Below are 27,756 nucleotides of genomic sequence, written 5' to 3'. Positions count from 1 at the left end.
AACTAAACGAGCCGAATGTCATAAGAAACAGTAACGTAGAAGCTATTGTTTGTATTATAAGCATGTGCATTTATCAAAAATTTCATAAGAAATTTCTATATTGAAATTGGCTCTTCCTTGTAACGGACTAATAGGGAAAGTACTCAGTAAAAAATATTTTTTTTTATCCATTTGGCTCAATAACCTGTAGTATACCAAATAACGAACTTGTTGAGGTTTTGAAATATCTAAAAATCATATATTATTGTTGTTTACAATAAAAAAATCATAAAAAAAGAATTGTTTTTAATCTTCGTTTACTTGGCAACGTCCAACATATTGGACGTAGCAAAAGTATCGTGAACTTGACAACGGGTAAAATACTGCACACTGCACTTTTCAAGTGTCTAATACCCATAAAAACAACGCCTTTTCGTGTTATTTAGACTGTGACTTATTAAATAATTATTAACATATTATATATTTTAACGCTGCATAATACTGTCATACAAAAAAATAAAAACAGCTAGCAACGATATCAGTCAGTCGGATGCTTCCTAGTAAGGTCTGTGTTCTGTAGGACTTTGACACAAACATTAGGTCTCCACTGGTTTCTAATATTTTTTTATTTACTTAAAAATAATTAAGGATTCACTTACGCTGCATCAAAAGTATTGATATGCTTTAATATTCGGTGTAGAATTTTTTACTTGGGATGTCTTGTATAGTGGACGTTGTCGATTTAAGGGTTAAAGCTGTGGTAAATCATTCTTTAGGTGTTGTTGAACTTTTTTAGATTGTTTATAATTTTGTTTATGTGTTTTGTGAATGTTTCTGTTGATGATTCTTTTGTAATGATGCTTGTTATTTCATATGGGTTGACGTTCAAAAAATCACAGGTGCTTTCATGGTGGATACGGCTATTGGTAAATTTTGGGCATTCTTCTAAGAGGTGGTCAGTAGTCTGACAACTCGCGTTGTTGCATGGGCATAAATTGTCGTCTGTTATTTTAAATCTATGTAAATAGGCTTTGTGATATCCATGCCCCGTTAAAATTTGTGTCAGCTGAAAACTTATTGCCATTGAGCCACGTAATTTTGTGATCGAGCCGATGTTGGGCAAGTGATGTTTTAAGTGGAATCCAGTAGTGCTGTCTTCGTACCATTTGTTGTACATTGTTTTGACATGTTTTCTGTAGTTTATTTTGTGGAATGATAAAGGGAAGGATTCGTAGTTGGGAGGTGTTTGTAGAGTTGCCGCATGTTTGGCTGCCGCGTCGGCTCGCTCGTTGCCGTGTAGACCGACATGCGCCTTAATCCAACATAATTTAACAAGAGTCTTTCCGGATTTCTTGATACTGTAGAGTGTTTTGTGAATGTTATTTACTATTCGATTCGTGCTGCTTCTGTTTGCTATTTCCATTAATGCCGCCTTGGAGTCTGAGAAGATGGTGACTCTTGGCATTTCTTGCTTATAGCATTCATAGCATGCCTGTTCTAGGGCGTAGCACTCTGCTTGGAAGACGGTACAGCTGTTGTGTAGTTTGAAGTGCTTTGTATGGTTTTTTCCGTCTGGATATTCAATCACCACAGCTGCTCCCACATGCCCGTCGTGTTTGCTGCCATCTGTGAACATTCTGTGCATCTCGCCATCGATGTAGTACGGGTTTAACTGTTCCTGATTGCATATTTCTGATATTTCTATTGTTATTCTTTCAGCCGGGTGAAGAAGTTCAGTTATAGGAACTCTTTTGTCATATCTGATGTGGGCCGGTAGATATTCTGTTGTTGACCTCCGTTTGACGCTCTCAATAGAGGCTACTTCTCTTACTTTTAGGTGCAGGGATATCAGGCCGGCAAGTGCAATCGACGCTACTGTTGGCAGTGTTCTAAAGCCGTGTACGATTTTGATGGCAAATCCACGTTGGAGACTAAGTAAGGATTTAGTTACCTTTTTATATTTGGTTGCAGTGTGCCATATTTCTGCCGCATACGTGATTATTGGTTCTATTACATGTCTGTATATTATATCAACATTTCCAGCATGAATTCCCCATGTCGGTTTTATGTATATGATAAGTTTTTTGTAAGTTGCCTGAGCCTTTGTTACGATATGTGCGCAGTGTTTAATAAAATTTAGATGTGCATCGATGATGACTCCTAAGAGCTTAAAGTGGTTGTCAAACTGCAGGACAGTGTCATTCATAACTATATGGGTATTTTTGGCCTTTGGGGTCACGGTAATCATTTTTGTTTTTTGTGGGCCGAATTTCAATTTATTGTTTACTCCCCACATATATATATCTTGGAGTATCATATTTGCGTTCTGTTCTAGTTGTTTTAGGTTGTTTCCTGTGCATATCAGTAAAACGTCATCCGCATATGCTTGTATAAAATTGCCACGCGGTAATTCTTGTTCTAGCAGTGAGTCGACGATAGTGTTCCAAAAAATGGGTCCGAGAACTGACCCTTGGACACAGCCCTTCGTTTGTGTTTTTGAGACAGAAGCATCAGCATAGTTTAATGTTACAGTGCGGTCAGTAAAGTAGCTTTTGATGATGCTATAAATATTATTCGGGCACTTAATGTCTACTAGTCTGTTAAGGAGGGCTGGCCACCAGGCATGGTCGAATGCTCCTTCTATATCTAATGAGATGATCAGCACGAATTTGCGTTTTGCTTTTGCATCCTTCATTACTTGTACAGCATTAATTAATGCGTCTGTAGTTGAACGTTGCTCTCGAAAGCCGTATTGGTGTTCACTACTTGCATGGCTTTTTTGCATGAAATATGTAAGGCGTTTCGCTATCAATTTTTCTAGCACTTTACCAAGTACATTGAGTAGTCCTATTGGTCTATATGAGCTGATGCAGTTATAGTTTTGTTTGGCTTTGGTATTGTTTTAATATACGCCCTTTTCCATGAATTCGGGAAGTAATTGAGAGTCAAACATCTGTTATATACTTTGGTTATTAAATCTGGGTATGTGTCTATAAAGTGTTTACAGATATCAGCGGTTAGATGATCTTCACCTGGGGCTTTTTTAGGTGACATGTATTTTATGGCTTCTGTTACCTCAGCTGTAGTAAATAGCGTTTCATTATCATTTTCTGTTGCTAAGTTGGTATCTGAGATGTACTTTCTGATTCTTGCATGGTAGACTGTATCGTCGTTAGGATTGTCATCTGGAAAGAACTTGGCTTTTAGTTTTTCAGCTGTATCCAAGGCAGATGTGGTATAATTATGCTGGTCTACTTTCAGTGTTGTGGATGGTTGTTGCAGGGGTACATTTTTGAGTAGTCGATTTGTAATAGACCAAACATTTTCCTTCCCTTGTTTGGTGCAGAACTCCCGAAAAGCTTTTGTGGAGGTGTCTCTCATCTTTTCAGCATATTCTTTTCGTGCATCGTCGAGTTCTGTGATGATGTTGGTTAAGTTCTTTTTACCTCTTTTTAGATCTTGTAATCGATGATGAAGGTGTATAACTTTCTTCTTTAGAGTAGTTAGTTCGGTTGTCCACCATGATGGTCGAGCGACATAGGACGTATTTTTGCTAAAAACAACATTGCATGTTCGAGTGATGGCATTTGTGATATTTTGTATATACTCATAGATAGCTGCATGTTATTGAAGTTATTGATGTTGCAAGTGTCGTAGGCAGATGATGACATATTTTCTTTGAGTATATTTTTGAATTTATCCCAGTTTGCATTATAAGTGTTGTATTTGTAAGTGGTCGTTGAAGTTTTCTTTTTTATTTTATCATTAGTATTAATTTTAAATTGTATGCCATGGTGATCAGAGGAGGGTATAATTGCGTTGTTTACTTTCCATTCGACAATATTATTGGCAATATTAGTAGTAGCTAAGGTCAAATCTATTATTGATGATCGTATAGTACCCTGAGTTATTGTTTCAAACGTGGGTTCATTGCCCAAGTTACATGTAACCATATCACTATTCAGTGCTATATCATAAATGTGGTTGCCTCTGTCGTTGTTTTTTGTAGAACCCCATGTTGTGTGCCAACCGTTTAGATCACCGCCTATTATGTAAGCTTGTTGTTTGTATGAATTGATTACATTCTCTAGAAGTAGCAGAGTGTGGGCAGGGTCATCTATGGGTTCTACATATACAGATGTTAAGTATAGTTTTTGACTGTTACCCATACTTAATTGTATGGTTACCAGATTTGACGTAATATGTTGCATCATTCCCAGACATGCACCTATTCCACGCCTGACTGCAATGCACGCCTTAGTAGGAGTTGTGCTAATTTGGTCAGTTTGTTGGTATATGTCATATCCAGTCATGGGTTTCATTTTCCTGCCCTTTCCCACATATGGTTCATTGATGAGAAGTATGTCGTAATTTTCTTCCATAGCGCATTTTGTTAATTCTTCGGTGGCATATTGACTACGTCTTAGATTGCCTTGAACGACGGATAACACATTTTTGTTCGGTGAAGGACTTGTTGATATATGGGATCTAGATGCACCAGGCCAGTTAGTTTGGTTGACCTGATGTGTGTGGTGACTGTGAAGTTTCATTGGGCTGCCTTTAGCAATACTGCACTGATAATCGAGCAATTCGATCCCATTTTTGCCATTCTGGACAACAAGAGCTGTATGCAGGGTGATTGTGCGTATTGTCGTGTTTTTTGCAGTTTGCACAGCAAGGTTCGGTGTTCTTCCTATGCGGACAGCTGCGTGTGTCATGTTCCATTGTACAGTGACCGCAAACGCTCTTGTTTGAGCAGTTGGTGGCTTTGTGGCCGAATTCTTGGCATCGGAAACATTGTATGATCGGCGATTGGTCATATGCTGGTACAACTTGATAGCCAACACGTATTTTGTTGTCTTTTAATTCTGACCACATGTTAGGACTGACTTCAACGACAATATTGTTTACTGCATTTGTCCTGCCTTTGGTGCGACGTATAACTCTGACTTGCCTGTCAACCTCTGGTACATCCTTGATTAATCTTTCATTCTGTTTAATTATTGCTTCAGTTACTTTCTCATTGGTAATATCAGGTGTGATCCCGATCAGTCGTAAGAGAGGTTTGCGTAATTGTGGTGTCGTGACGGTAAGTTTTTCTATGTTGTTTTTGACAGCTTCGGCATATTTGGTGCGATCGTTCTCACTGTTGCATACTACAGCAATTTTCTGTTGTTTGGTTACTCGGACATGATTGATCTCAATCCCCATGCTAACGACGTCAATCTTCTTTTTGATTTCTTTGAAGATTTCTTCTCCGTTAGCTCTTGGGTCAGTTGATTCGATCATTACAGTAAACCGGGGCTGTGTAGTGCTGTTGAGTGGTGTGGATGCAGTGTCAGGCTGTTTTTGAGCACGTTTCTTTTGATTTTTTCTTGAGAGTACAGTGGTAAAGCCATCTCCTGCTGGGCCATCTTCAGCTCCTGTATTAAATCCAACTACAGGGTCATTGTTCTTATCTTCGGAAACTTTTTGTGTTTTTAATAGACCCATCGCTTCTTTTAGTTCATGTTGGATGGTATTTCTGACTGCTTGGAGTAGGTACGTCTTTTTTTTTTGGGAGCTCATCAATTTTCTTTGAGAGGTGCTGCAATGGCTTGGAAGGAGGATTTTCCAAATCCACAGTTTCTAATGATGCAGGTTTTAAGTAGTTTGACATCTTGATCTGGCTCTGCGTAGTTGGTGAGGTTCTGGCATCCTCAAGAACCTGTCGGGGCTCAGTCATGTTTGATGGTTGTATGTCGTATTTCAGTATTTGTTTGAATTTGTCCAAGGCCCTAGTAATTTCATATGATGCTCTAGTTATTGCATCCTTGTTCGCCCGATTGACACTTTTCTCCTCGTTTACTGCTTTTTCAGTGAATTTAGCTAGGTGACTGACTACGGAGAAGAAGGTGTTAACGTCAGTGATATCTGATGCGTATGCTCCAATGTCCACTTGTTCCTCAGGTTTTACCTTTTTTGTGGTCTTAGCCTTGGCTTTGGCTTTAGTTATGTTTTGAGATTGCGGCTGACATTGCACTTGGGATTCTGGCAGTGTATGGGGTTGCAGTTGGTTTACAGTTTGCGGTGCTGTCAGTTTCGGGGACAGCTGGCTGAGTAGCTCTATGTTACCTGTGCTATCGATAGTAAATGCAACTGGGTGTTTAATTGATCCCGAGGACTGCTGCGTAGCGTTTGTAGAATTTCCAGCCAGTTCCAGAGTAAAGGTGGTGTTGTGTATACTGTTAGAATTTAGTTCATCGAGGTCTATATCAATGAGGCTTAGCTCTTTCGATTTCACTGTCCCCGTAGGTTTCTAATGCTCATTGGGGCTTGCCTCATTGATTACCGGTTGGTTAGCCGGCGTCTGTGAGTCCGCCTCTTCTTGGTTAGAGGGTTGCCGATAGGTTTTCACAGGTGAGTGGAAACTGCGCATAATGATATAATTAGCGAAATAGAAAGCAGTGCGTAATATATGTCAGCGTGTTGCTCCTGAAGTTGTGTCTGAGGCCACGGCGAAACGATGGTTCCAGCGGTTTCGTAGTGGCGACTTTTCATTATCAGATCAACCTAAGTCTGGTCGACCGGTGAAGATTGATGTAGCCAAATTAAAAACCTTAATTGAAGGAGATCCGAGGCTAACGAGTCGTACTCTTGCTACCGAGTTAGGCTGCTCTCATGTCACCATAGAAACACATTTACACGAGTTGGGAATAAACTACAAATACAGTGTTTGGATACCGCACGAACTTGATAGAGATCAACTAAACCGCCGTGCCGATATCTGCATACAACTTCTGTCTTTTCGCCGCACATTCAACTGGTTGGACCATCTTATCACTGGAGATGAAAAATGGATCTTATATATAAATCACATACGCAAACGTCAGTGGCTAGCTCCAAACGAAAAAGGAATAGAGGCACCAAAAACAGAGCCTCACCCGAAAAAAGTTATGCTGTCCGTTTGGTGGGATATTCATGGTATTATTCACTGGGAACTCCTACCAAGTGGAATGACTGTTACCGCATCAGTATACTGTAATCAGCTTGAAAATTTAAACCAAAAAATCTGTCAGAATCGTCCACAGCATGCTAAAGTTTTTTTCTTACACGACAATGCTCGCACGCCCACACATTGCAAAAGTGACTCGGCTAAAGCTATTGGAGCTAGGTTGGAAAGTGATACCTCATCCACCGTACTCTCCAGACTTGGCACCTACGGATTACGCATTGTTCAGATCTAGCAATGCCTTGAATGAAAAAATTTATTATTTTATTTCGATGATCAAGCCCATCTACGACAGTACATAGCTGAGTTTTTTGAATCTAAACCTAAGAACTTCTTCGCCGATGCTATTCATTCTTTACCAGAACGATGGAGACAAGTAGTAGACAACGAAGGCCGTTATATTTTTGATAAATGATTAAAATAATAAATTAAATAAAAATTACAATATTGGTTATGATTCGCTCATTACTTTCTTACCAACCCAATACTTTCACATTTCTGGGTATATTTGGAGCCAGTTACATAATTCAAATGACTATAAACAGAGTTACAAATACACGAATTCATTCCCGCTCCCAAAACCTCGATGTATGGTAATTAGGGTATGCAAACCGGTTAACCGGTTAACCGAAAAACCGGTTAACCGAGACTTTTGGGCCTCGGTTAAAAACCGGTTTTCATAGTCTCTAACCGGTTAATAACCGAAACTATATTTATTTCCCAAAATGACCAAATTAGGCATAAAAAAGAGTCAAAAGTACGTAATTCTTCAATGTTTTGTAACAATAAAGATTTATTTATTATTTATTTACTTATTATAAATGGGCTTACTCTAAGCCAAAGGCAAAGACGTGGCCTACGATGGAGTGAGCTCGCCCAGAAGATGCCTGTTCACTCTTGATTTGAATACTTTTCATTGACAACATTACGCACCTGCACTGAATTTCTTAAAGAAGTCATAGTATAGTCCACTCAAAAATATATTTTATACAGTAGTCTGGTTAGTATTACGACTCCGCATGTACCTAACGTCCAACGGCTTACAATAACCGAATAACGGAAGAACAGGTATTTGTTTGATTTTCATCTAAATATATAAAAGAAGAAGCTGACTGACTGACTGACTGACTGACTGACTGACTGACTGACTGACTGACTGACTGACTGACATATCAACGCACAGCCGAAACCGCTGGTCCTAGAGATTTCAAATTTGGCACGTAGGTTTCTTATATAGTGTAGAGGAGCACTAAGAAAGGATTTCCCAAAATTCACCTCCTAAGGGGGTCAAATGGGGGTTCAAAGTTTGTATGGGGAAACAAGATTAGTTTGACTATTTTATTCGAAACTTCACAGAAAGATTCCTTACGACATATGACTGAATACGTGTTTCAGGTTTTTTGAAAATTTAACCCCTAAAAGGGTGAAAAGGGGGTGATAAAGTAAAAAAATCAATATGGGTATCGTTTTTATAGTTTATCGGGTCGCTGATCACGATAAATACAACGTTTTTAAAATCTAACGAGGCGGAAGTGAAATACCTTCTCCCCTGTTGTGGTGCAATGGGGTTTAAATATCAAAAAAATATATAAATAAAAGAAGATATTGACTGACTGACTGACATATCAACGCACAGCCGAAACCGCTGGTCCTAGAGATGTCGAATTTGGCACGTAGGTTTCTTATATAGTGTAGAGGAGCACTAAGAAAGGATTTTTCAAAATTCGTCTCCTAAGGGGGTTAAATGGGGGTTCAAAGTTTGTATGGGGAAACAATGTTAGTTTCACTGTTTTATTCGAAACTTCACAAGAGGGATCCTAAAAACATATGACTAAAGACGTGTTTCAGGTTTTTTGAAATCTAACCCCTGAAAGGGTGAAAAGGGGGTGATAAAGTCCAAAAACTAATATGGGTATCGTTTTTACGGTTTATTGGGTCGCTGATCACGATAAATACAACGTTTTTAAAATCTAACGAAGCGGAAGTGAAATACCTTCTCCCCTGTTGTAGTGCAATGGGGTTTAAATATCAAAAAATATATAAAAGAAGAAACTGACTGCCTGACTAACTGACATAATATATCAACACACAGCCGAAACATAGGTTCCTTATATGGCGTAGAGAAGCACTAAGAAAGGATTTTTCAAAATTCTCCTCTTAAAAGGGTGAAATGGGGGTTCAAAGTTTGTATGGGGAAACAAGATTAGTTTGACTATTTTATTCGAAACTTCATAGGAGGATTCCTAAAGACATATGACTAAATACATTTTTCAGGTTTTTTGAAAATTTTACCCCTAAAGGGGTGAAAAGGGGGTAAAGTCAAAAACACAATATGGGTATCGTTTTTATGGTTTATCGGGTCGCTGAACACGATAAATAGGTACAACGATTTTAAAATCTAATGAGGTGGAAGTGAAATACCTTCTCCCCTGTTGTGGTGCAATGGGGTTTAAATATCAAAAAAATATATAAATAAAAGAAGATATTGACTGACTGACTGACATATCAACGCACAGCCGAAACCGCTGGTCCTAGAGATGTCGAATTTGGCACGTAGGTTCCTTATATAGTGTAGAGGAGCACTAAGAAAGGATTTTTCAAAATTCGTCTCCTAAGGGGGTTAAATGGGGGTTCAAAGTTTGTATGGGGAAACAATGTTAGTTTCACTGTTTTATTCGAAACTTCACAGAAAGATTCCTTACGACATATGACTGAATACCTGTTTCAGGTTTTTTGAAAATTTAACCCCTAAAAGGGTGAAAAGGGGGTGATAAAGTAAAAAAATCAATATGGGTATCGTTTTTATAGTTTATCGGGTCGCTGATCACGATAAATACAACGTTTTTAAAATCTAACGAGGCGGAAGTGAAATACCTTCTCCCCTGTTGTGGTGCAATGGGGTTTAAATATCAAAAAAATATATAAATAAAAGAAGATATTGACTGACTGACTGACATATCAACGCACAGCCGAAACCGCTGGTCCTAGAGATGTCGAATTTGGCACGTAGGTTTCTTATATAGTGTAGAGGAGCACTAAGAAAGGATTTTTCAAAATTCGTCTCCTAAGGGGGTTAAATGGGGGTTCAAAGTTTGTATGGGGAAACAATGTTAGTTTCACTGTTTTATTCGAAACTTCACAAGAGGGATCCTAAAAACATATGACTAAAGACGTGTTTCAGGTTTTTTGAAATCTAACCCCTGAAAGGGTGAAAAGGGGGTGATAAAGTCCAAAAACTAATATGGGTATCGTTTTTACGGTTTATTGGGTCGCTGATCACGATAAATACAACGTTTTTAAAATCTAACGAAGCGGAAGTGAAATACCTTCTCCCCTGTTGTAGTGCAATGGGGTTTAAATATCAAAAAATATATAAAAGAAGAAACTGACTGCCTGACTAACTGACATAATATATCAACACACAGCCGAAACATAGGTTCCTTATATGGCGTAGAGAAGCACTAAGAAAGGATTTTTCAAAATTCTCCTCTTAAAAGGGTGAAATGAGGGTTCAAAGTTTGTATGGGGAAACAAGATTAGTTTGACTATTTTATTCGAAACTTCATAGGAGGATTCCTAAAGACATATGACTAAATACATTTTTCAGGTTTTTTGAAAATTTTACCCCTAAAGGGGTGAAAAGGGGGTAAAGTCAAAAACACAATATGGGTATCGTTTTTATGGTTTATCGGGTCGCTGAACACGATAAATAGGTACAACGATTTTAAAATCTAATGAGGTGGAAAAGAAATTTTCTCCCCTGTTGTTGTGCAATGGGGTTAAAATATCCAAAATAGCCATTAGTTGCATATATGTATATTATGTATATATCTTTATAATTATTAAGTTGACTTAGTTTAATTTAGATTAGTTTTTAATTTAATTGTATTTTATTTGTCTTAAGTTAACTACTAATATGTACTTTTTATGTTAATTTTGTTAATAAGTTATAGAATAAAATAAAATATGCTACTTACTTAAATAAAATATAACATAATCCAAAATAGCCATAAGTATAGGTTTAGTTTTTATCTTTACTTCTGGTTCAAGAGATTTCAAATTGACACGGAAGTTCCTTAGAGGACCACTAAGAAAGGATTTTTCAAAGTTCACCTCCTAGCATGATAATTTGACAGGGACAGGGACAGGGACAGGTACAGGGACAGGAACGGGATAGGGTTAGGGTTAGGGTTAGGGATAGGAATAGGGATAGGGATAGGGATAGGGATAGGGATAGGGATAGGGATAGGGATAGGGATAGGGATAGGGATAGGGATAGGGATAGGGATAGGGATAGGGATAGGGATAGGGATAGGGATAGGGATAGGGATAGGGATAGGGATAGGGATAGGGATAGGGATAGGGATAGGGATAGGGATAGGGATAGGGATAGGGATAGGGATAGGGATAGGGATAGGGATAGGGATAGGGATAGGGATAGGGATAGGGATAGGGATAGGGATAGGGATAGGGATAGGGATAGGGATAGGGATAGGGATAGGGATAGGGATAGGGATAGGGATAGGGATAGGGATAGGGATAGGGATAGGGATAGGGATAGGGATAGGGATTGGGATTGGGATTGGGATTGGGATTGGGATTGGGATTGGGATTGGGATTGGGATTGGGATTGGGATTGGGATTGGGATTGGGATTGGGATAGGGATAGGGATTGGGATTGGGATTGGGATTGGGATTGGGATTGGGATTGGGATAGGGATAGGGATAGGGATAGGGATAGGGATTGGGATTGGGATAGGGATTGGGATTGGGATTGGGATTGGGATTGGGATTGGGATTGGGGTTGGGGTTGGGATTGGGATTGGGATTGGGATTGGGGTTGGGATTGGGATTGGGATTGGGATTGGGATTGGGATTGGGATTGGGATTGGGATTGGGATTGGGATTAGGATTGGGATTGGGATTGGGATTGGGATTGGGATTGGGATAGGGATAGGGATAGGGATAGGGATTGGGATTGGGATAGGGATAGGGATAGGGATAGGGATAGGGATTGGGATAGGGATTGGGATTGGGATTGGGATTGGGATTGAGATTGGGATTGGGATAGGGATAGGGATAGGGATAGGGATAGGGATAGGGATAGGGATCCCTATAGGGATAGGGATAGGGATAGGGATAGGGATAGGGATAGGGATAGGGATAGGGATAGGGATAGGGATAGGGATAGGGATAGGGATAGGGATAGGGATAGGAATAGGAATAGGGGACGGGGACGGGGATAGGGATAGGGGAGGGCCAGCCTGCGTATGGTTGGGTGGGGCAAACAGGAAATAGCAAGGCGACGAACAGGTCTGGTACCGACTACAAAAATAATTGATTTTTTTATAATTTGGATGTTTAGATTATTGCAATCCGATAAGAAATCTGAATTCGAAGGTTTATTATTTTTGGCTTTTTAGTTTCTCCGTGTTTTGTAACACGCTTTTTTTGAAGGCGGTTTTATTTTTTATATGTTTACGTTTGCAATAAGTACCTATAAGCAAAATGGAAAAAATTGTAAGCGATAATGCAATGAAGTACTTTTTACCCTACCGACCATAGCGTCGAGATACTGGTTATGTGGGTTGTATGAAGTTTCCCCAGTATAAATATTTATATAGGTAAAATACATATTCGTACCTACTACCTACGCTGTGGTCGCTGTGTAACAATTCTACAATAATTGCAAGAATTTCTTTTAAAACAATAGTAATATGTGTAAGGTACAGTCAGCCAAAAAAGTGGTTTACCACTTTTCGATCAATAGAGTCGAAAAGTGGTAAACCACTTTCTTGGCTGACCGTACAGCAAATAGATCAGTTACAATGGCCCCCCAGTCGAGAATTGCCCCGCTTACCTACAAAGAAACCTACGGATCCAAATGAAAATCTTATTTTTTGTAAACGTTTCAATAAGAATACTTTTATTACGCGGGCGAAGCCGCGGGTAAAAGCTAGTATGTGATATTATGAAAGTACACCCGTTTATTACGACTCCGGTTTTAACGTCCAACCGCTTTTTACGACGTAATTTTACGCAAAATCTATCCGTCAAGTCTGGTTACAACGACGAGCGACAACGTTTTTACTAGTAAATTGAGGAAACAAAACTATTTCCGCCCTAAGCACGGCCCCCTGTCTTGCCTACAAGTAGCAAGATGAGATTGTGGCCATGTGACTTTTTGGAGCATTGGTTTTAATAATTTTAACCATTAGTTCGCCTCGGGTCTAGTCTTATAAGCTAAATAGAACCCACTTTTTATTTCTCGATTGCGTATAAACTAGTTTTACATAATAAAAAAATCGATTGTCATATTAGTTACGTAAATCGAGGTTCAAGGAATGCGACTATTTATTATTACGATATACGACAGTAATTTGCCGGTGATGAGCAAGCACGCATACCATAAAATGACATATCTTTAAACCGAAATGAAATTCGTTTTGTACGGCGTCCAGTTAGTACGACGTAATCTCAGCGGTCCCTTGGGCGTGGTTATATCCGGACTCTATATGTCCGTATCATCCATGTATTGGGTAGTCTGTGAGGGAAAATTAAGATCTTGGTTTTCTTACGTTAATTCCTTGTAAATATTACTAGTGTCTCTGGGAGCTGTAGAGTAGACCTCCGCGACATGCTTAGAAAACGCACAACTGACAAATATTTAGTTCTTAAAGTGATTATCACAGTAAAGTCACGACAGTTTTAAGCGCCATATACACTATGGGCACTCAAGTCATTTGTGGCATCTTCTGCATTTTACAAAATTTACAAAAACTGGATAAAAATGATCTTCATCGTGCAAGTAATACCTGCTACGATATCATAAACAACAGAATTCTGGAATGTAATGGTAATATTATTGCGTAGTACGGTAATTTACTAAAAATCCGCAAAACCGGTTAAAAACCGGTTAACCGGTTTTGAATGTATAGGTTCGGTTATTAACCGGTTTTTAAAGTTAACCGGTTTTTGCAAACCCTAATGGTAATTGAAGGATATTTCCAAATTGCGCAGCTACGGAGCAAGTACATGAATTTCGGGGTAAATAGGCAGAAGCGGATGATAAACAGCGCCATATGAGGGTTAATTTTGAAAAGTAATTCTGACGTATACTGTTAAATAAATTTAGATGGTAGTTAATGAACGGTCCAATAGATTCATTACATATTGGTGAGCCTAAAAGGGTGACAGTTGAGATTGAACAGCTTGAAATATTCGGCAGAACTGCACTAAAATTGCACAAAACTGCGTTTTTCTGTCATTCGGCAGATTGTCAGGTAAAAAAGTTTCGCATTTTGCAGGATTAAGTGACAATCCGATTTCTGAAAACTTCTCTATAATGAATTTTAAATCGTCTAAAACTGTATGGTATCTCATTGGATTTCGTATGTAACGTTTGGAAAAAACTCGCTACGCTCGCAGTTCAAAATCTTTTGCTTGCTCGGATATCAATATTGGTACGTGCGCTGCGGTTAAACAACAACTTTGCCCCCTTGTAAAACAAATAACTATTAATTTGTTATATAAATAAAGTTACGGCTATCCACATTGTGCGTTATTATTTATAATACCTGAATCATGACCATGAATGACTATCAATAAACAGCGACACACTAAAATTGAGACTAAGAAAGATCTTACTCGTATATTTTCTATCAAATCAAAACGGCGACTCGGAAAGTTCTGTAAGTGGCTGCTCGTCCGTGAATGCAGTGGGGAAATCATTCCGGGCGGTAGACAAATTACGAATTCTAGCCGAGGAAAGCATTTCCTTAGAGAGCACTCGAATGTACTGCGGTCACGGTTACCCCTGTTACAGCTTACGGCCGGCTCGTGAGTGACCTACAAGTTAACGAAATCTGCTCCACCCGGCCACCACACAACGTTTTCGGGGTAAACAAAGATAACCGCTAATGCAAATGGTGCCCGTCGACAAATACAGGGTAGCAGGTTTACTCGTAGTACTTGCTACTTAAACCTTGACTTCCTCCTGACGAAACCTACGTCGCAGATACTTAATTGTTTTTCAAGTATTTAATGTTGTATACTTTAATCAATAGGTTTGTGATTTTCAATACATAAATAATTGTTATGTAAAATAAACATACTTAAACAAAATGAACAGAAACTTGATTTAGTACCTAAAACAGAGACTAATTATTTGTGATGGTGCCTGAAATACTAGTATTTATCGCTGGGCACTGCTGAATAATGAAATGCTTTGCTGATTTGCTTGCTGTCAGTTATTTGGTACGAATGTGGTTGTTTTATATTTTCTTTTGTAAATTTGCTGGTTAATACCTACTTTTATGAAACGACAAAATTTAAACCAAGCGACACTTTAAAATGCTACTTAATTGTGTTTGGATAAGTACCTATTTAGCGAGACCGTTTTCAAATGTATTTTATGTAACTACTATTATATGTATATTCTGTGATGTAACGACAAAATCTAAACCAAGCGACACTATGCTACTTAATTGTGTTTTTTGGATGAGTATTTAACGAGACAGTTTTCAAATATAGTATTATGTATAATCTAAATAAAATTAGTAGGTATTTAATTTAACTACTTGTTATATCCAAGTATTTGTATATACCTAATTTCCGTCATCTTAGAACGTCTAGATTACATCTGAGAGAAGGCTGTGATTTACTCGGCTACTTTATAGGTATTCATTTTTGGGAAATTAAAGTACCTAAGTAACGAATACGAACGAAGTAGGTATCGTAGGTAGTAGGTACCTTATAACCAAAATAATGCTAAGGTTTAACCTGATTTAATTGAGAACCTTGTCAGTACTTTTCAGTGATCAATATATGTAGGTATGTAATGAATTTCCTTACAGTTTGTACTAGTATCATGTATGTTGTATGTAAATAATTATGTATAGTATGTTTGTGTCTTATGTTCCACTCTTCAACATTACTAACCCAATTTTAGTGAATTAGGTGTTCATAGATTCGTAGTTAATACGCAACTTTATTTTGAACTGTTGAAAGATAAATCAAATAAAAAAGGGAAATTGAGGGAAGTTTTGTCGCCAGAGATAACACTTAGTTATAACTGTTAATTATCTTTTCCAAGACATACAAATCAAATAAAAAAACGCTCAGTTAACTACCACTTTAGGCGACCCCTGCTCAGTCCTTCAATGAAGGGCACCCTCCGATGTTGCTTAATGTGCGTATAATATGCACACGTTTTCTGTACTTAAGTGCGTTTCCACATTATCCGATGAGACATCGGATGTAGGACCAATATCCTATACAACCTGTTTTTATTGATATCCGCAAACCTTAAGGGAGGGTTCTTTACGTCAGTTATATATTAAGGGCGCCATCTTTGACATTTGCGTTTGCCGTCAATAGTGATTTGAGTGATACTAATGATAGCTTAATAGTAGTGATACCCAGTGATATAATCTGTGGAGTGATCTATACTCAGTGGGCAGGGACCGATATATTAGGGGAAAGAAACGGCGAGTCCCACACATCGTGCTCGTGCGTAACTGCATTCCCACTCCGTCAAAAAAAAAAGAAAAAAAGGTACCGATATATCTAATATATCGGTACCTTTTTTTCTTTTTTTTTTGACGGAGTGGGAAAGCAGTTAGAGTAAAGTAATCGAGACAGCCGCGCTCACAACACAAGGCATTGTTGTTATAATTTCATCCTTCCAATTAGGTTTTAACCATCGACAAAATATACCCAGAATCTGCTCGTGACAAATAGACAGGTGGACTGGCGGTTGGTTAAGCGTTTAAAGCGAGCGGAAAAGGCGAGCTATTCCCAGTTTTAAACAATACCTTTTAACGTGAACTGTAGCAACCTAGTAAGATTAATGAGAAATGGATTAATTTTTATTAAGTAATTGTTTCATTCGTTCATAAGCCAAAAAGTAAAATAAACATCGTACAATAAAGTCTCCGCCACACATAAAGCGTTTTGATAGCGCAGCGTTAGCGGAGCGTAATGATAGCGGTGCGTCGGACGAACGCTGACGTTCCACTCGCAATCCGCGCTCGTTAGTTCCCGCCGGCGTCCACTGGGCGCAACGCCAGCGTTCGTCCGGCGCACCGCTAACATTGCGCTTCGCTGACGCTCCGCTAACGCTCCGCCTACGCTCTCAAAACGCGCATGTCTGGCCGAGCTTTAAAAGGCAGCCATTTGCTTCTTGAATAGGGTAAACTCGCCTCATTCGGTGACACGCCTATAAGTAATTCGGTGAAACAACTAAAAATCGTCTTTTCGGAGTGAGTGCTTCAAAGCTTGTATCACCAAATTAGGCATGTCGCCGAATGATGCGAGTTTACCCTACGAACGACCGCTGAGATCATTTTAAATTACTTTTAAAAACTAAACAAGATTAAATCGTTAAATAATAAAAAAAACGGCTTCTTGTTTGAAAATCGGAAAAAACATTGATGAAAATGTTTTGTGTGTGGTAATGGCCGCACCGTTTCTGGTCGCTCCGTGATAAAAGCAAACCCGTAGTATATCGGCGTTTTACAAACTTGGACCCAACGTAGAATTCTGATCATTTATTCAGAAAACTGTTCTTTCTATTTGTCAGAAATATGTTGGGAAGTGGCAAGTTAGCCAGAAAATGCTTTATATATGTCACCGTAAAATTGTAAAAAGCGTTAGTTCATAATTTCACTAGCGAGATTATGAACTAACGAAATATTGTGAACCGTAACATACAGTTCACAATTTGACGGATTATTTTTACGTTAGATTATAATCTAACGAAGCGAAACCGTCAAATTGTAAACTGTCATGGCGTCGGAACGAAGCTAGCGCTCTGATTGGTCGGTTTTATAGTAGATCGTTCTGTGGCCATAGAGTGACTGACACAAATAGACACTGCAATCACAGATGTCAATCAAAAACCTCATTAAACTTTTATCATCAAAATTCGATATATTGTTTAAGGAAATGGTCGAACTCGACAAATAAACAAAATTGTCAGTTACTTTGCTTGTTATGTGGCGGCTTATATCTAAAGCAGATGACAGCCATACACACTACTACATTGCATTTCATTCGTATTTTAATTACTGTATGATCAAATTCGTCCAGAGCCAAAAGTACTGATATTTATATTTATACTCATGTAAAAAAATAATTGTACGATCATTGATATGTTATTGTCTGTATGTTGTACGCCATGAAATTAGTTAAAAGTTTTCCATTACAACTGTGATGTTAAGTTAAAAAGAAATTATGATAGAAAGTTTATTTTATATGTCGGTGTATGAAGAATTTTGTCCAGTACTGTATATAGAATATGTAGATACGTAAAATAAAAGGTAAACTTGGATGACAATTTTTTGGGACAAGGTAGGTCTTAAATAAATTATGGACTAAGTACATACTTATCTTTCATTAAAATATGTAGGGATTCCGATACCACACACGGTATGATCAAGCGCTCGGTTGCGATTTCGCTATTTTTAACACGAAAGCCCTCTTAACATTTTTTTTTTTGAATGCCGCCTGATGTAAAGCGGTCACCGTAACCTATGGACGCCTGCAACTCAAACAGTGTCACATGCGCGTTGCCACCCCATTAGAAACTTGTACACTCCCTTTTGCTGTGTTAAGTACACAGCAAAAAGGAGTGTACAAGTTCCAAGGAGGGTTCGGGTTGCCGACGACTCAAAGGACAATAGACGGAACAAGTTAGTTCCGTAAGTCCTCCCGTCATCAGCACACCGCACCCTCGTTGAGCTCTGGCAGCCTTACTCACCGGCAGGAACACAACACTATGAGTAGGGTCTAGTGCTATTTGGCTGCGGTCTTCTGTAAGGCGGAGGTACTTCCCCAGTTGGGCTCTGCTCTAGATTCGAGCGAGACGATATCCGCTGTGCTGTGCCCTACCACACAAAGCGGAATATCATTCGCTATGCCCTACCTCCTACTAATCCTAACTTTATCCTAACTTTTTTTGTTTCAGTATATAAAACAAAATGGCAGAAAAAGGATCCTTAAAACTTGAGAATGGAAATGGAATTGCCAGTGTTGCAGGCAGCACTGTGAAGTTAAAACGGGAACTAGGACTATTTTCAGCAGTTAATTTAATATTAGGGGTCATGATCGGTTCAGGAATATTTGTATCTCCAGCGTCAGCATTGAAAGAGTCAGGCTCAGTTGCATTGTGCCTAATTATCTGGACGGTGTCCGGAATTATATCTTTATTAGGTAAGAAAAGATATTTCGTCAAAACATGACCTCATAAATGTGGCAAATTAAAAAAAACATTTCATTGTAAATAAATAAAAAAAAAAAATTGGTTGTCTGTAAAGTCAGTTTACGGACGGTAATTTAACGTGATAACGTCAAACATTACAGTAGTATAGACAGGGGCGGTCAGAGTATAGCAAAAGGGGCCCGATTCTGGGACTTTTTTCACGGTTTTTTCACGGTTCTTATTTGAAAGAATGCATTAAAATAAGCATCTTTTATAAATTAAAGTTTTTTAAAAACCTACTAATTTAGGAGTTAGAGTGGTGCAAAGTTGCAAAATTTTCCCGTAGCATTACTAAGGGGCTCCTATTCTGTGCAGTTTGTCCTTCGGCCGTTTGAAGATATCTAACGAACCTGTCATTTTGTATCCTAGACCGTTTGCGAGACACGCGTTAATTTTATTAAAGTGCTAGTGCCATTTACTAATCTTAGAACCCTAATATCTCAGTAAATATTAATGGAAAAGAAAAAGTTTATATAACAAAACATCCTTATTTAAACGTGTTCTATATGATTTATCAATATTAACATAGGTTATATTGGTAAAAAAAATCATCGTAAATTTTTTAAGTCTCTGGCGCCTTAGTAAATACTATGGGAAAATTCGCAACTTCGTACTGCTCTAACTCCTAAATAAGTAGATTTTTCAAGCAACTTCATTCTATAAAAGATGCTTATTTTAATGCAATCTTTCATGTTTTTAAATTACAAACACTCAAAAATAATAAATGAAAATTTTTAACAAAAATTTTCTAAGTCCTAAAATCGGGCCCCTTTTGCTTATACCCCAACCGTCCATACACAAACCACTTGCTCTTGCTTGGTGGCCTTGAGGAACGGGACAATGACGTCATCTTTTTCGTGCATGCAGCCCGTAGTAACGAGTTATTAGACGTTATCACGTCAAAAACATGTCATAGTTTTCTGAGTTGATGTAATTGCTATAATAATAATATTTTTTATCCCTTTTTGTTTTCAGGAGCATTATCATTCGCAGAATTAGGAACGGTAGTTAACAAATCCGGTGCAGAGTATGCATACTTCCAAGAAGCATTTAGCAAATGTCATAAATTTTGGGGGCCTCTCCCAGCATTTACTTGCGCATGGATATATGTCATGATTTTAAGACCAGCAGAAGTTGCAATTATTGTTATGACATTTGCTGCGTACGCCATTCAACCATTTTCAATTGATATACCGGCTGAAAGTCGAGCTCAAGCCATTAAGCTGGCATCCCTGTCAGCTTTATGTAAGTATTTCAATTTAATTTATATTCTAATTACTATACATATAATAATAGCCACCTTCATTCCACGAAACAGTACTTTACGATACAAGTGCGGAAAAAAGGAAGTTCGAAACGAGTGGCGATAAATTAAAACACGACCGAAGGGATTGTTGTTGATTGAACGACGTTTTTCAGTACAGATGGCCCTCCGAAGTTTCGACCTGACAAGAAATGAACCACTTCTCGCACTAGTGCGTAAAAAAGCACCATCTGTACTGAAAATATTATCTAATAATGGTGCAGTCGGGTATTTAATCATGCGATTGGTAGGCAGCGTAGGTAATTAAGACTTTTTACAAATATTTTTATTTGCCTGGTTCGAAAATATTCCTTAAAACTATATCCTTTATGTATACAAAAAAAATCGATTCCTAAAAACTATCGATTATTTTTCTTACCCACTATATCTCCACATCACTAGTACTGTCAACGTCAACTGTCAACATTCAAACGCGAACCGACGCTACGCCACGCCACCGAACGACTTCTCGTCGCAACTTAGCTTTGTGTTAAAATAATCTATTACGCTGGTATTAAACGTGTTTTGTGCGAATTCCAAGAATCCTATATTACTCAGTTTGAATTGGTTACATTACAAAGTAAGTTACAGTTTACTTTTATTTGAAATGCCTTTTATAACTTTATGTTATTATTTTTTGTTATGCTTTGTCTACTATGTTTATAATATCTTACAGAATGTCTAACGAGACCAACGAACAGACGTGTCAACTATTGAACAATGAAATAAAAGCGTTACAATCACAATGCAAAGAGTTATGTTACATTATAGACAACATCGAACCTCTGGACATAAGGACAATCAATTCCCACAATGTTAACGAAAAGATGTTGTGTAGCATTGAAAGTCTGGCTAAGCACATCCAGAACGAAGAAACGCCAATTATTACTGATAGTAATGTGAACACTAGCACATTTTTGACTGAACTTAAAGACAAAATAGTACAAGTGGAAGAGCTTACAGCATTTACTGCTGGCGCAGTCCAAGACGTTTACAATGAAAATAACAGGTGAGTTTCTGGATACATAATTAGGACTTTTTAATTAAGATTACATTAATTTGGTGTACCCAATTTCAGTGGATGTTTTGAAAAAGATGATGAAACATTAAATAAATTAAACAAATTAGTACAATAGTGGTGATTGTGTGCTTATTAAAACAATTGTAGGCTGCCCAATTACATTAATTTAGATTGTGTATTGTTTATCCGTCATATAACACAGCTGTTGAATTATTGAAACATTTTTTTAGATTGAAAGCAAGTATCAAGATAGTCCAAGAAGCCAAGTCGCGGCCATGGGCAGGAAGGCGCGCTGTGCAGCCCGACCATCTGCAGCACGCCAAGCAACGCTTCCGCACCATGAAGACAGAGCTGCTTGGTCTCATACATTCACTCTTCCCTGGGGCTTCTGATGCCATTATGGGAGTTTTAGCAGTATGATTAACTTTATATTAGCATATTTATTTATTTTATTTGAACAAACAAAGACTTCTACCATGAAGATCAAACAGCTTTGTGGAATGAGAAAGGTAACAAAGGTACATGTTCCCAAAACTTAGCTTATTCTGGCAGTGTATGACAGGGCGTACAACATATTTGAATCTCTTTTGTTTCATATTTTTCGTAGCAATATTTAGTACTATTTAGTGCCAAAGAGTTGAATCCACAACCACAAGCTTTGTGCCAAATTAAGCATTAAACTTGTCACAACAATATATATATAAGTTCTAGCACTTTTAGCTATACAAAACATTTTCTTTCTTTCAGGAACTGATGAAAGAAAAAATGGATCAGACTTCCAGTGGCTACATCCAGGTGACTCCAGAGAACTATCATCTGATGGAATTGCTTAAAGACAAGAACATTACATCTGCCAACCCATACAACAAAATGGAGGTCAAATTAGCTTTTTAGACTTTTGAGTATAGGTAGATTATATTCTTGATTTCATGATTATGACAAGGGTTCCCAAACATATTTAGTCTGCTGTAAACAATAAAAAAATAGCATGCTAACCATGTCTGGGTTAGCTTGCTATATGTTTTTTATTGTTTACAGCTCCAGCTGGGTTATTTCACCCTTTTGCTGACAATATGTCGGCAGGCATAGGACTGTCAGTGATTATATGAAGGCACTTGCCCTATGTGTAGGGTAGGGACTAATTGACTGACTTATATAATATTGTGTTACTTAGTTATTAAATAAACTACAATTGTCTCATAGTTATATACTCTGAATAATGTTTTATTATAACAGTAATAAAAGGCCTCGAAAGCACATTTTTGTTTTATTTACGTTTTTTTTGCTTAGGCGCCCTTGATTCTGGATTCCTAGGCTAGGCCGTCGTCTCTGTTGGCCACATAGTCTTTTTTGTTAACACATTGGCTACCAAAAATGTCTCACTACGTCAGAAACTGGTCGTAATTTATCATCGACCGCTTGTACAGCGAGAACCCGCCCAGCGGGTACAAGTTTACATAGGTATGTGTATTGTGTACCTACCAAATTTCAAGTTGGTTTAGTCGTTTAGGAGAAAATTGGCTGTGGCAGACGCACGAGTGATTCTATAAGGGTCCCGTTTTTCCATTTTGAGGTACGGAACCCTAAAAATTAATTCATAGACGATAAATGTTATATAACCTCTGACTTCAAATGACTCCTCGGTACCTACAAATGTAGTGCGAAAAGGTTTTCCTTCGTATTTTTCCGGAAACGTTCGTATTTGTCATGCTATTTCAGTCAATGTCAGTACATCTTGTACTGAGACTGATTGAAATAGCACGACACGTTCGTACGTTTCCGCAACAATACTAATGCAAATCTTTTCGTACTACATCTGCATCGTGTTACTGTTACATAACAGTGTGATGACTGATAAAGTAAGAATGTTTCAGTTGTGATGACGTACATCAACATAACGAGTGTGAAGCTGTTCGTGAAGGTGCAGAATGTGTTCGGAGTGTGTAAGGTGTTCGCATGCCTCGTCGTCATAGGAGGCGGGATATATGAGATAGCTAGAGGTAAGAAGGTACCACTTTTTTTTTAACCAAGAAAATTGATTATTACTCAGTACATACTAGTCTGACTACAGATTTATGATGGAGATGCTGGGATCTCTGCTTACAAAAAGAAAAAGACCACACACGCCAGTAGCGGCCGTTGGAACTAATGACACCATATAATTTATAATGGAATAACCACGATATTAAAATTTTGAAAAATCCCCCGAGCGCGATATAGTAGACCGATTTTCATGAAACATAGCTAAGAACACTCCCGACTAACTCAGCTTTCAGACAAAAAATAACTAAATCGGTTCATCCGTTCGGGAGCTACGATGCCACAGACAGACACGTCAAACTTGTAACACCCCGTCGTTTTTGCGTCGGGGGTTGAAAACACCCGTTATGCACGTAGCGAATACGTGGCATTCCATCTCCATCTTAGAGTACTTATGCTTATTGCAAATTAAGATCTCTTACCAAAGATCCTGTTCAAATTTCTGATAGAAAGTACCTTATTGCTCTTAAAGCACACGGGACTCTTCTTAATGGAAGACCAGTGGCCCATTTCTCAAAGCTGAAAGTGACAAGCGGAAGTCTCACTCACGGACACGTTTAGAGGCCACAATAATTTTGTTATTTCATAGTTAAGCTATGACGTGTCCAGTACAAAATGAGCTACAAGTGGATCAACAATTAAAGTCCGTGACCGTACTTACCCGCTTTTACTTTTCTTTACAGGCAACACTGCGAACCTCAACAAAGGTTTCGAAGGCAGCACGACCAACCCCGGCGGGATAGCGCTTGCTCTGTACTCGGGTCTATGGGCTTATGACGGTTGGAACAGCGTCACCGTCGTTACGGAGGAGATCATCAACCCTGCTGTGTAGGTTTACTCTGTATTTCTAAATTTAACACTTTCGTAACCAAGAACCCACCTGGCAGGCAAGTATGGCCGCGCGATAAATGATAATCCCTATCTGATTATGATTATGATTATCGCAGTAGACGTAAATTCTATAGGGTCGGCCTGGGTAGGATTTTATCATTTATCGCGCGACCATGCTTGCCTGCCTGGTTTGCACTTCCAGATGCCGTGGTTGTCGCCACAAGCTGGCGGTTATAGATTGCGACCGGTTTCAGACGTAGTGCGCCATTTTTTTCCTGGTAGTGAATGTGTTAACCTTTTTATGAGGGCCATTTTAAGACGGTTCTGCCTGGTGACCCGGGTCGCAAGATAAATTTGCTTAGATAATTCAGTCAGCAAGAATGAATACCAGGGCCACAGAGATACGCAAGCGCGGATCCAGCTTCGTGCCCAGGGGGGGGTGTCACGTGGTCTATTTGTATGGCCAACTTAGGCTCCAGGGGGGGGGGGTCATGACCCCCATGACACCCCCCCTGGATCCGCGCATGGAGATACGATGGACAGCATGTAACCTGCCGCAGGTTGAGTATCACTAGACTAGCATGAACGTTTTGTAACCAAGTCTTATCTATATAAAAATGTTTTGAGGAAACTGTCATATGGATTCTCCGCGTCACGTAGTGATATTTAGGGCCATCGTAGAATAAAATAGTGTGTTAGTGCAGCATTCAAATAAAGTTTTACTACCGTGAGACACTGACATATTATTAAACATGTAAAATCGGGTATAACTTACGTGAAATTGTCGAAGGTCGCTCGACATGTTTCTCTCCGTAACGAGGAGCATTTTCATTGAGCACGCCCGAAGCCGATGGTATCCCGACGCAGACAATTTCACGTGAGTTACCCGATTTTACATGTTTAATAAAGTTTTTATCTATCTATCAAATAGATACCTACTCGAATCCTGAACTTCGATCCCAAAAAAACATCATGTCATGTACTAACTAACAACATTTTATTTTCCAGAAACGTCCCCCTCAGTATATCCATAGCGGTTCCCCTGATCACAGGCCTCTACGTGTTCATGAACGTAGCCTACATGACGGTTCTAAACTTCGAGGACATGACTAGTGTGCCGGCCGTGGCCGTCGAGTTTGGCAATCGCGTGCTGGGCCCTGCCAGCTTTTTGATACCGCTTGGTGTGGCTATTGCTACGTTCGGATGTGCTATGAGTGTTCAATTCGGTGTGACCAGGTAAGAAATAGTAAAAAAAGTAGACATACTCTGGTAAGCCCGCTCTGTCAGTAAAAGAGGTGAACAAATTAAAAAATGTAGGGATGCTTTTCTACTGAAAATGTTATCTTTTCATAGTATATACGTAAATTGGAATGTTTATTGTGTTTGGTTGCAGGGTATGTTATACAGCAGCTAAAGGTGGACATATGTTAGAAGTATTTTCGTATGTAAATATGAAAAGACTGACACCAGCTCCAGCGGTAGCTTTTCAGGTTAGTTTGCATATTTTTATACAGTTCCAATTATACCGAACGGCTCAGCCACGACATTGGTCTAAGCGCGACAGCGGTGAGCGGCAGCCATACGTGCGAATGAAAAGTCCTATCGCTGTATCTCGCTCCAATGTATGGCCGCCGCTCCCCGCTGTCGCGCTTAGACCAATGTCGTGGCTGAGCCGTAATAGCTTCAGCAAATCATAAATAATCATAATCACGATTTACATCTAAATAATTATTTGTGGTTCTGAATTCAGAATGTCATAAGCGTCTGCAGTAACATACAGTGTGACATAAAAATAATTAAATTTAAATGAGGGCGCCACTTCCTTCGTAATCTGTCACATGTTTGAAGTAAAACACTTAAACATGGCAGCACTTTTACTTCCATTTAATCCTGCTAGTTCACGTCATTTTACTAAACATTTAACTTTTGTTACAGGCACTGCTGACAGCAATATAAAAACGCATTTTATCCACTAGTGGGTAAAGTAAGTTAACCTTGAATAAAGTCAAATTAATTGCTTTAAAATTGATAAAAGTAGGTGAATCTAGTAATAAAGATGATTTACCACCTGTGGAACTACCTGGAAGCAGTGATAAGTGATAAACGCATTTTTTGCGTTGTAGTTTCCTCGCTATTAGTGAGGGGAAAAGTTTTGTGTTACACTCGGGTGCAAATGTATTTTACTTCTCGTGTGTTAAAAACTCGCAAGTTCAGGATTCTATTCTCGAACCACTGGCTCCGCTCGTGGTTCAACTATAGAATCCTTTCACTTGCTCGTTTTTCAATTTCACACTCGGCGTTAAAATACAACTTTGCCCCCCTTGTATAACAAATAACTATTAATCGTTTTCTTCTTAAAATTAGTTGATTGACAATATCATTAGCGTCTATTATAACGGCAGCTATTTCCCTATGGATAGACATAAGGGCTAGCCCCGTGAGGCGCTCTTGTTCCGTCCTATTACGCAAAAATGTTTTTAACCTTTTTAAGATTGAAAAACTTCTTTCAGCAGTTGCTGTTGATACTGGCCACTTTGACAGTATCAATAGCAACTTTCTGATCCAAGGAAAGAAATTTAGATCACACTGGTCGATGGCCCCAATAGCAGGTCTAGGTTTTTTTCAGGCTCCACGGTTGACAAATGACTCGGATCTACCTCGGATATCAAATTTTCCAAGAAAGCATATTATACGTTTCGCCGGTAGTATATCTCCGCAGTTTCCCCTGGAACATTATTGCGATGGGTTTGGCGACCAGTTGTACGAGGTGCCACTAGTTCACCGCTAGGGCATACATTTTCGGCGCCCTTGGGAAGAAGATTCACATCGTAGGAAATTAAATCGCGAGAGTAGCGAGCGCGAAATTTTTTTTCATAGTAATGCCGTAATTTGAAGATTAACTCAAAACAAAATTTATGGATTTCGTCAGACAGAGTGCGAAAGGGACAAATGGTTGAACTTTCGTAGTCGCACCCTAGTATAGTTACGTGTGGCTGAACGTGAATATCATATGTCCATAAAATAACAAACAAAATGGGGCACTATAGTGGCCAAGTCAGGAAAGCATATAACACCCCGCTTCTCCTTAATTAATTACACCCTAAATTACCTAACTTAAGTCCAAATTGTTAGCCCTAATTAAAACAATACACTATTAAAAATTGGCCATTAAAACAAATACTGTGATCGTCTAGTAAGTGGTAGGACCCCGTAGTTGTGCGTAGCAATCCAGATTCTTTTTACCTTTAGGAACTTGCTATTAGGGGTAAATTTAAGTTGATAAAACTAAGGCAGTAATATATTCACTTGAGGTATAATAAGCTGAGAGA

General features: G+C 38.7%; 2 protein-coding genes across 2 annotated transcripts; both read left to right on the top strand.

Annotated features, from left to right (window-relative positions):
* Window positions 1–18,907: 18,907 nt before the first annotated feature.
* LOC125240927 (b(0,+)-type amino acid transporter 1-like) lies at window positions 18,908–26,414 on the top strand. Its single transcript, XM_048149129.1, has 7 exons — window positions 18,908–19,183; window positions 20,208–20,477; window positions 23,431–23,556; window positions 24,280–24,424; window positions 25,436–25,663; window positions 25,821–25,917; window positions 26,363–26,414. The coding sequence occupies exons 1-7, from the start codon at window positions 18,952–18,954 to the stop codon at window positions 26,381–26,383; spliced, it is 1,119 nt and encodes a 372-aa protein (XP_048005086.1). The 5' UTR covers window positions 18,908–18,951; the 3' UTR covers window positions 26,384–26,414.
* LOC125240929 lies at window positions 20,957–22,813 on the top strand. Its single transcript, XM_048149132.1, has 4 exons — window positions 20,957–21,115; window positions 21,212–21,544; window positions 21,787–21,970; window positions 22,304–22,813. The coding sequence occupies exons 2-4, from the start codon at window positions 21,213–21,215 to the stop codon at window positions 22,448–22,450; spliced, it is 663 nt and encodes a 220-aa protein (XP_048005089.1). The 5' UTR covers window positions 20,957–21,115; window position 21,212; the 3' UTR covers window positions 22,451–22,813.
* Window positions 26,415–27,756: the final 1,342 nt, after the last annotated feature.

This window comes from Leguminivora glycinivorella, chromosome Z (assembly GCF_023078275.1).
Source record: "Leguminivora glycinivorella isolate SPB_JAAS2020 chromosome Z, LegGlyc_1.1, whole genome shotgun sequence".
Taxonomy (NCBI): domain Eukaryota; kingdom Metazoa; phylum Arthropoda; class Insecta; order Lepidoptera; family Tortricidae; genus Leguminivora; species Leguminivora glycinivorella.
The sequence above is the reverse complement of the archived record's forward strand: the minus strand, read 5'-3'. Positions and strand labels throughout refer to the sequence as shown.

Coding starts and splice junctions, on each gene's coding strand:
- LOC125240927 (XM_048149129.1), top strand. CDS start 18,952: ATGGCAGAAAAAGGATCCTTAAAACTTGAGAATGGAAATGGAATTGCC. Junction 24,425..25,435: donor GAGATCATCAACCCTGCTGT/GTAGGTTTACTC, acceptor TTTATTTTCCAG/AAACGTCCCCCTCAGTATAT. Junction 25,664..25,820: donor GTTCAATTCGGTGTGACCAG/GTAAGAAATAGT, acceptor GTTTGGTTGCAG/GGTATGTTATACAGCAGCTA.
- LOC125240929 (XM_048149132.1), top strand. CDS start 21,213: ATGTCTAACGAGACCAACGAACAGACGTGTCAACTATTGAACAATGAA. Junction 21,545..21,786: donor GTTTACAATGAAAATAACAG/GTGAGTTTCTGG, acceptor ACATTTTTTTAG/ATTGAAAGCAAGTATCAAGA. Junction 21,971..22,303: donor CCATTATGGGAGTTTTAGCA/GTATGATTAACT, acceptor TCTTTCTTTCAG/GAACTGATGAAAGAAAAAAT.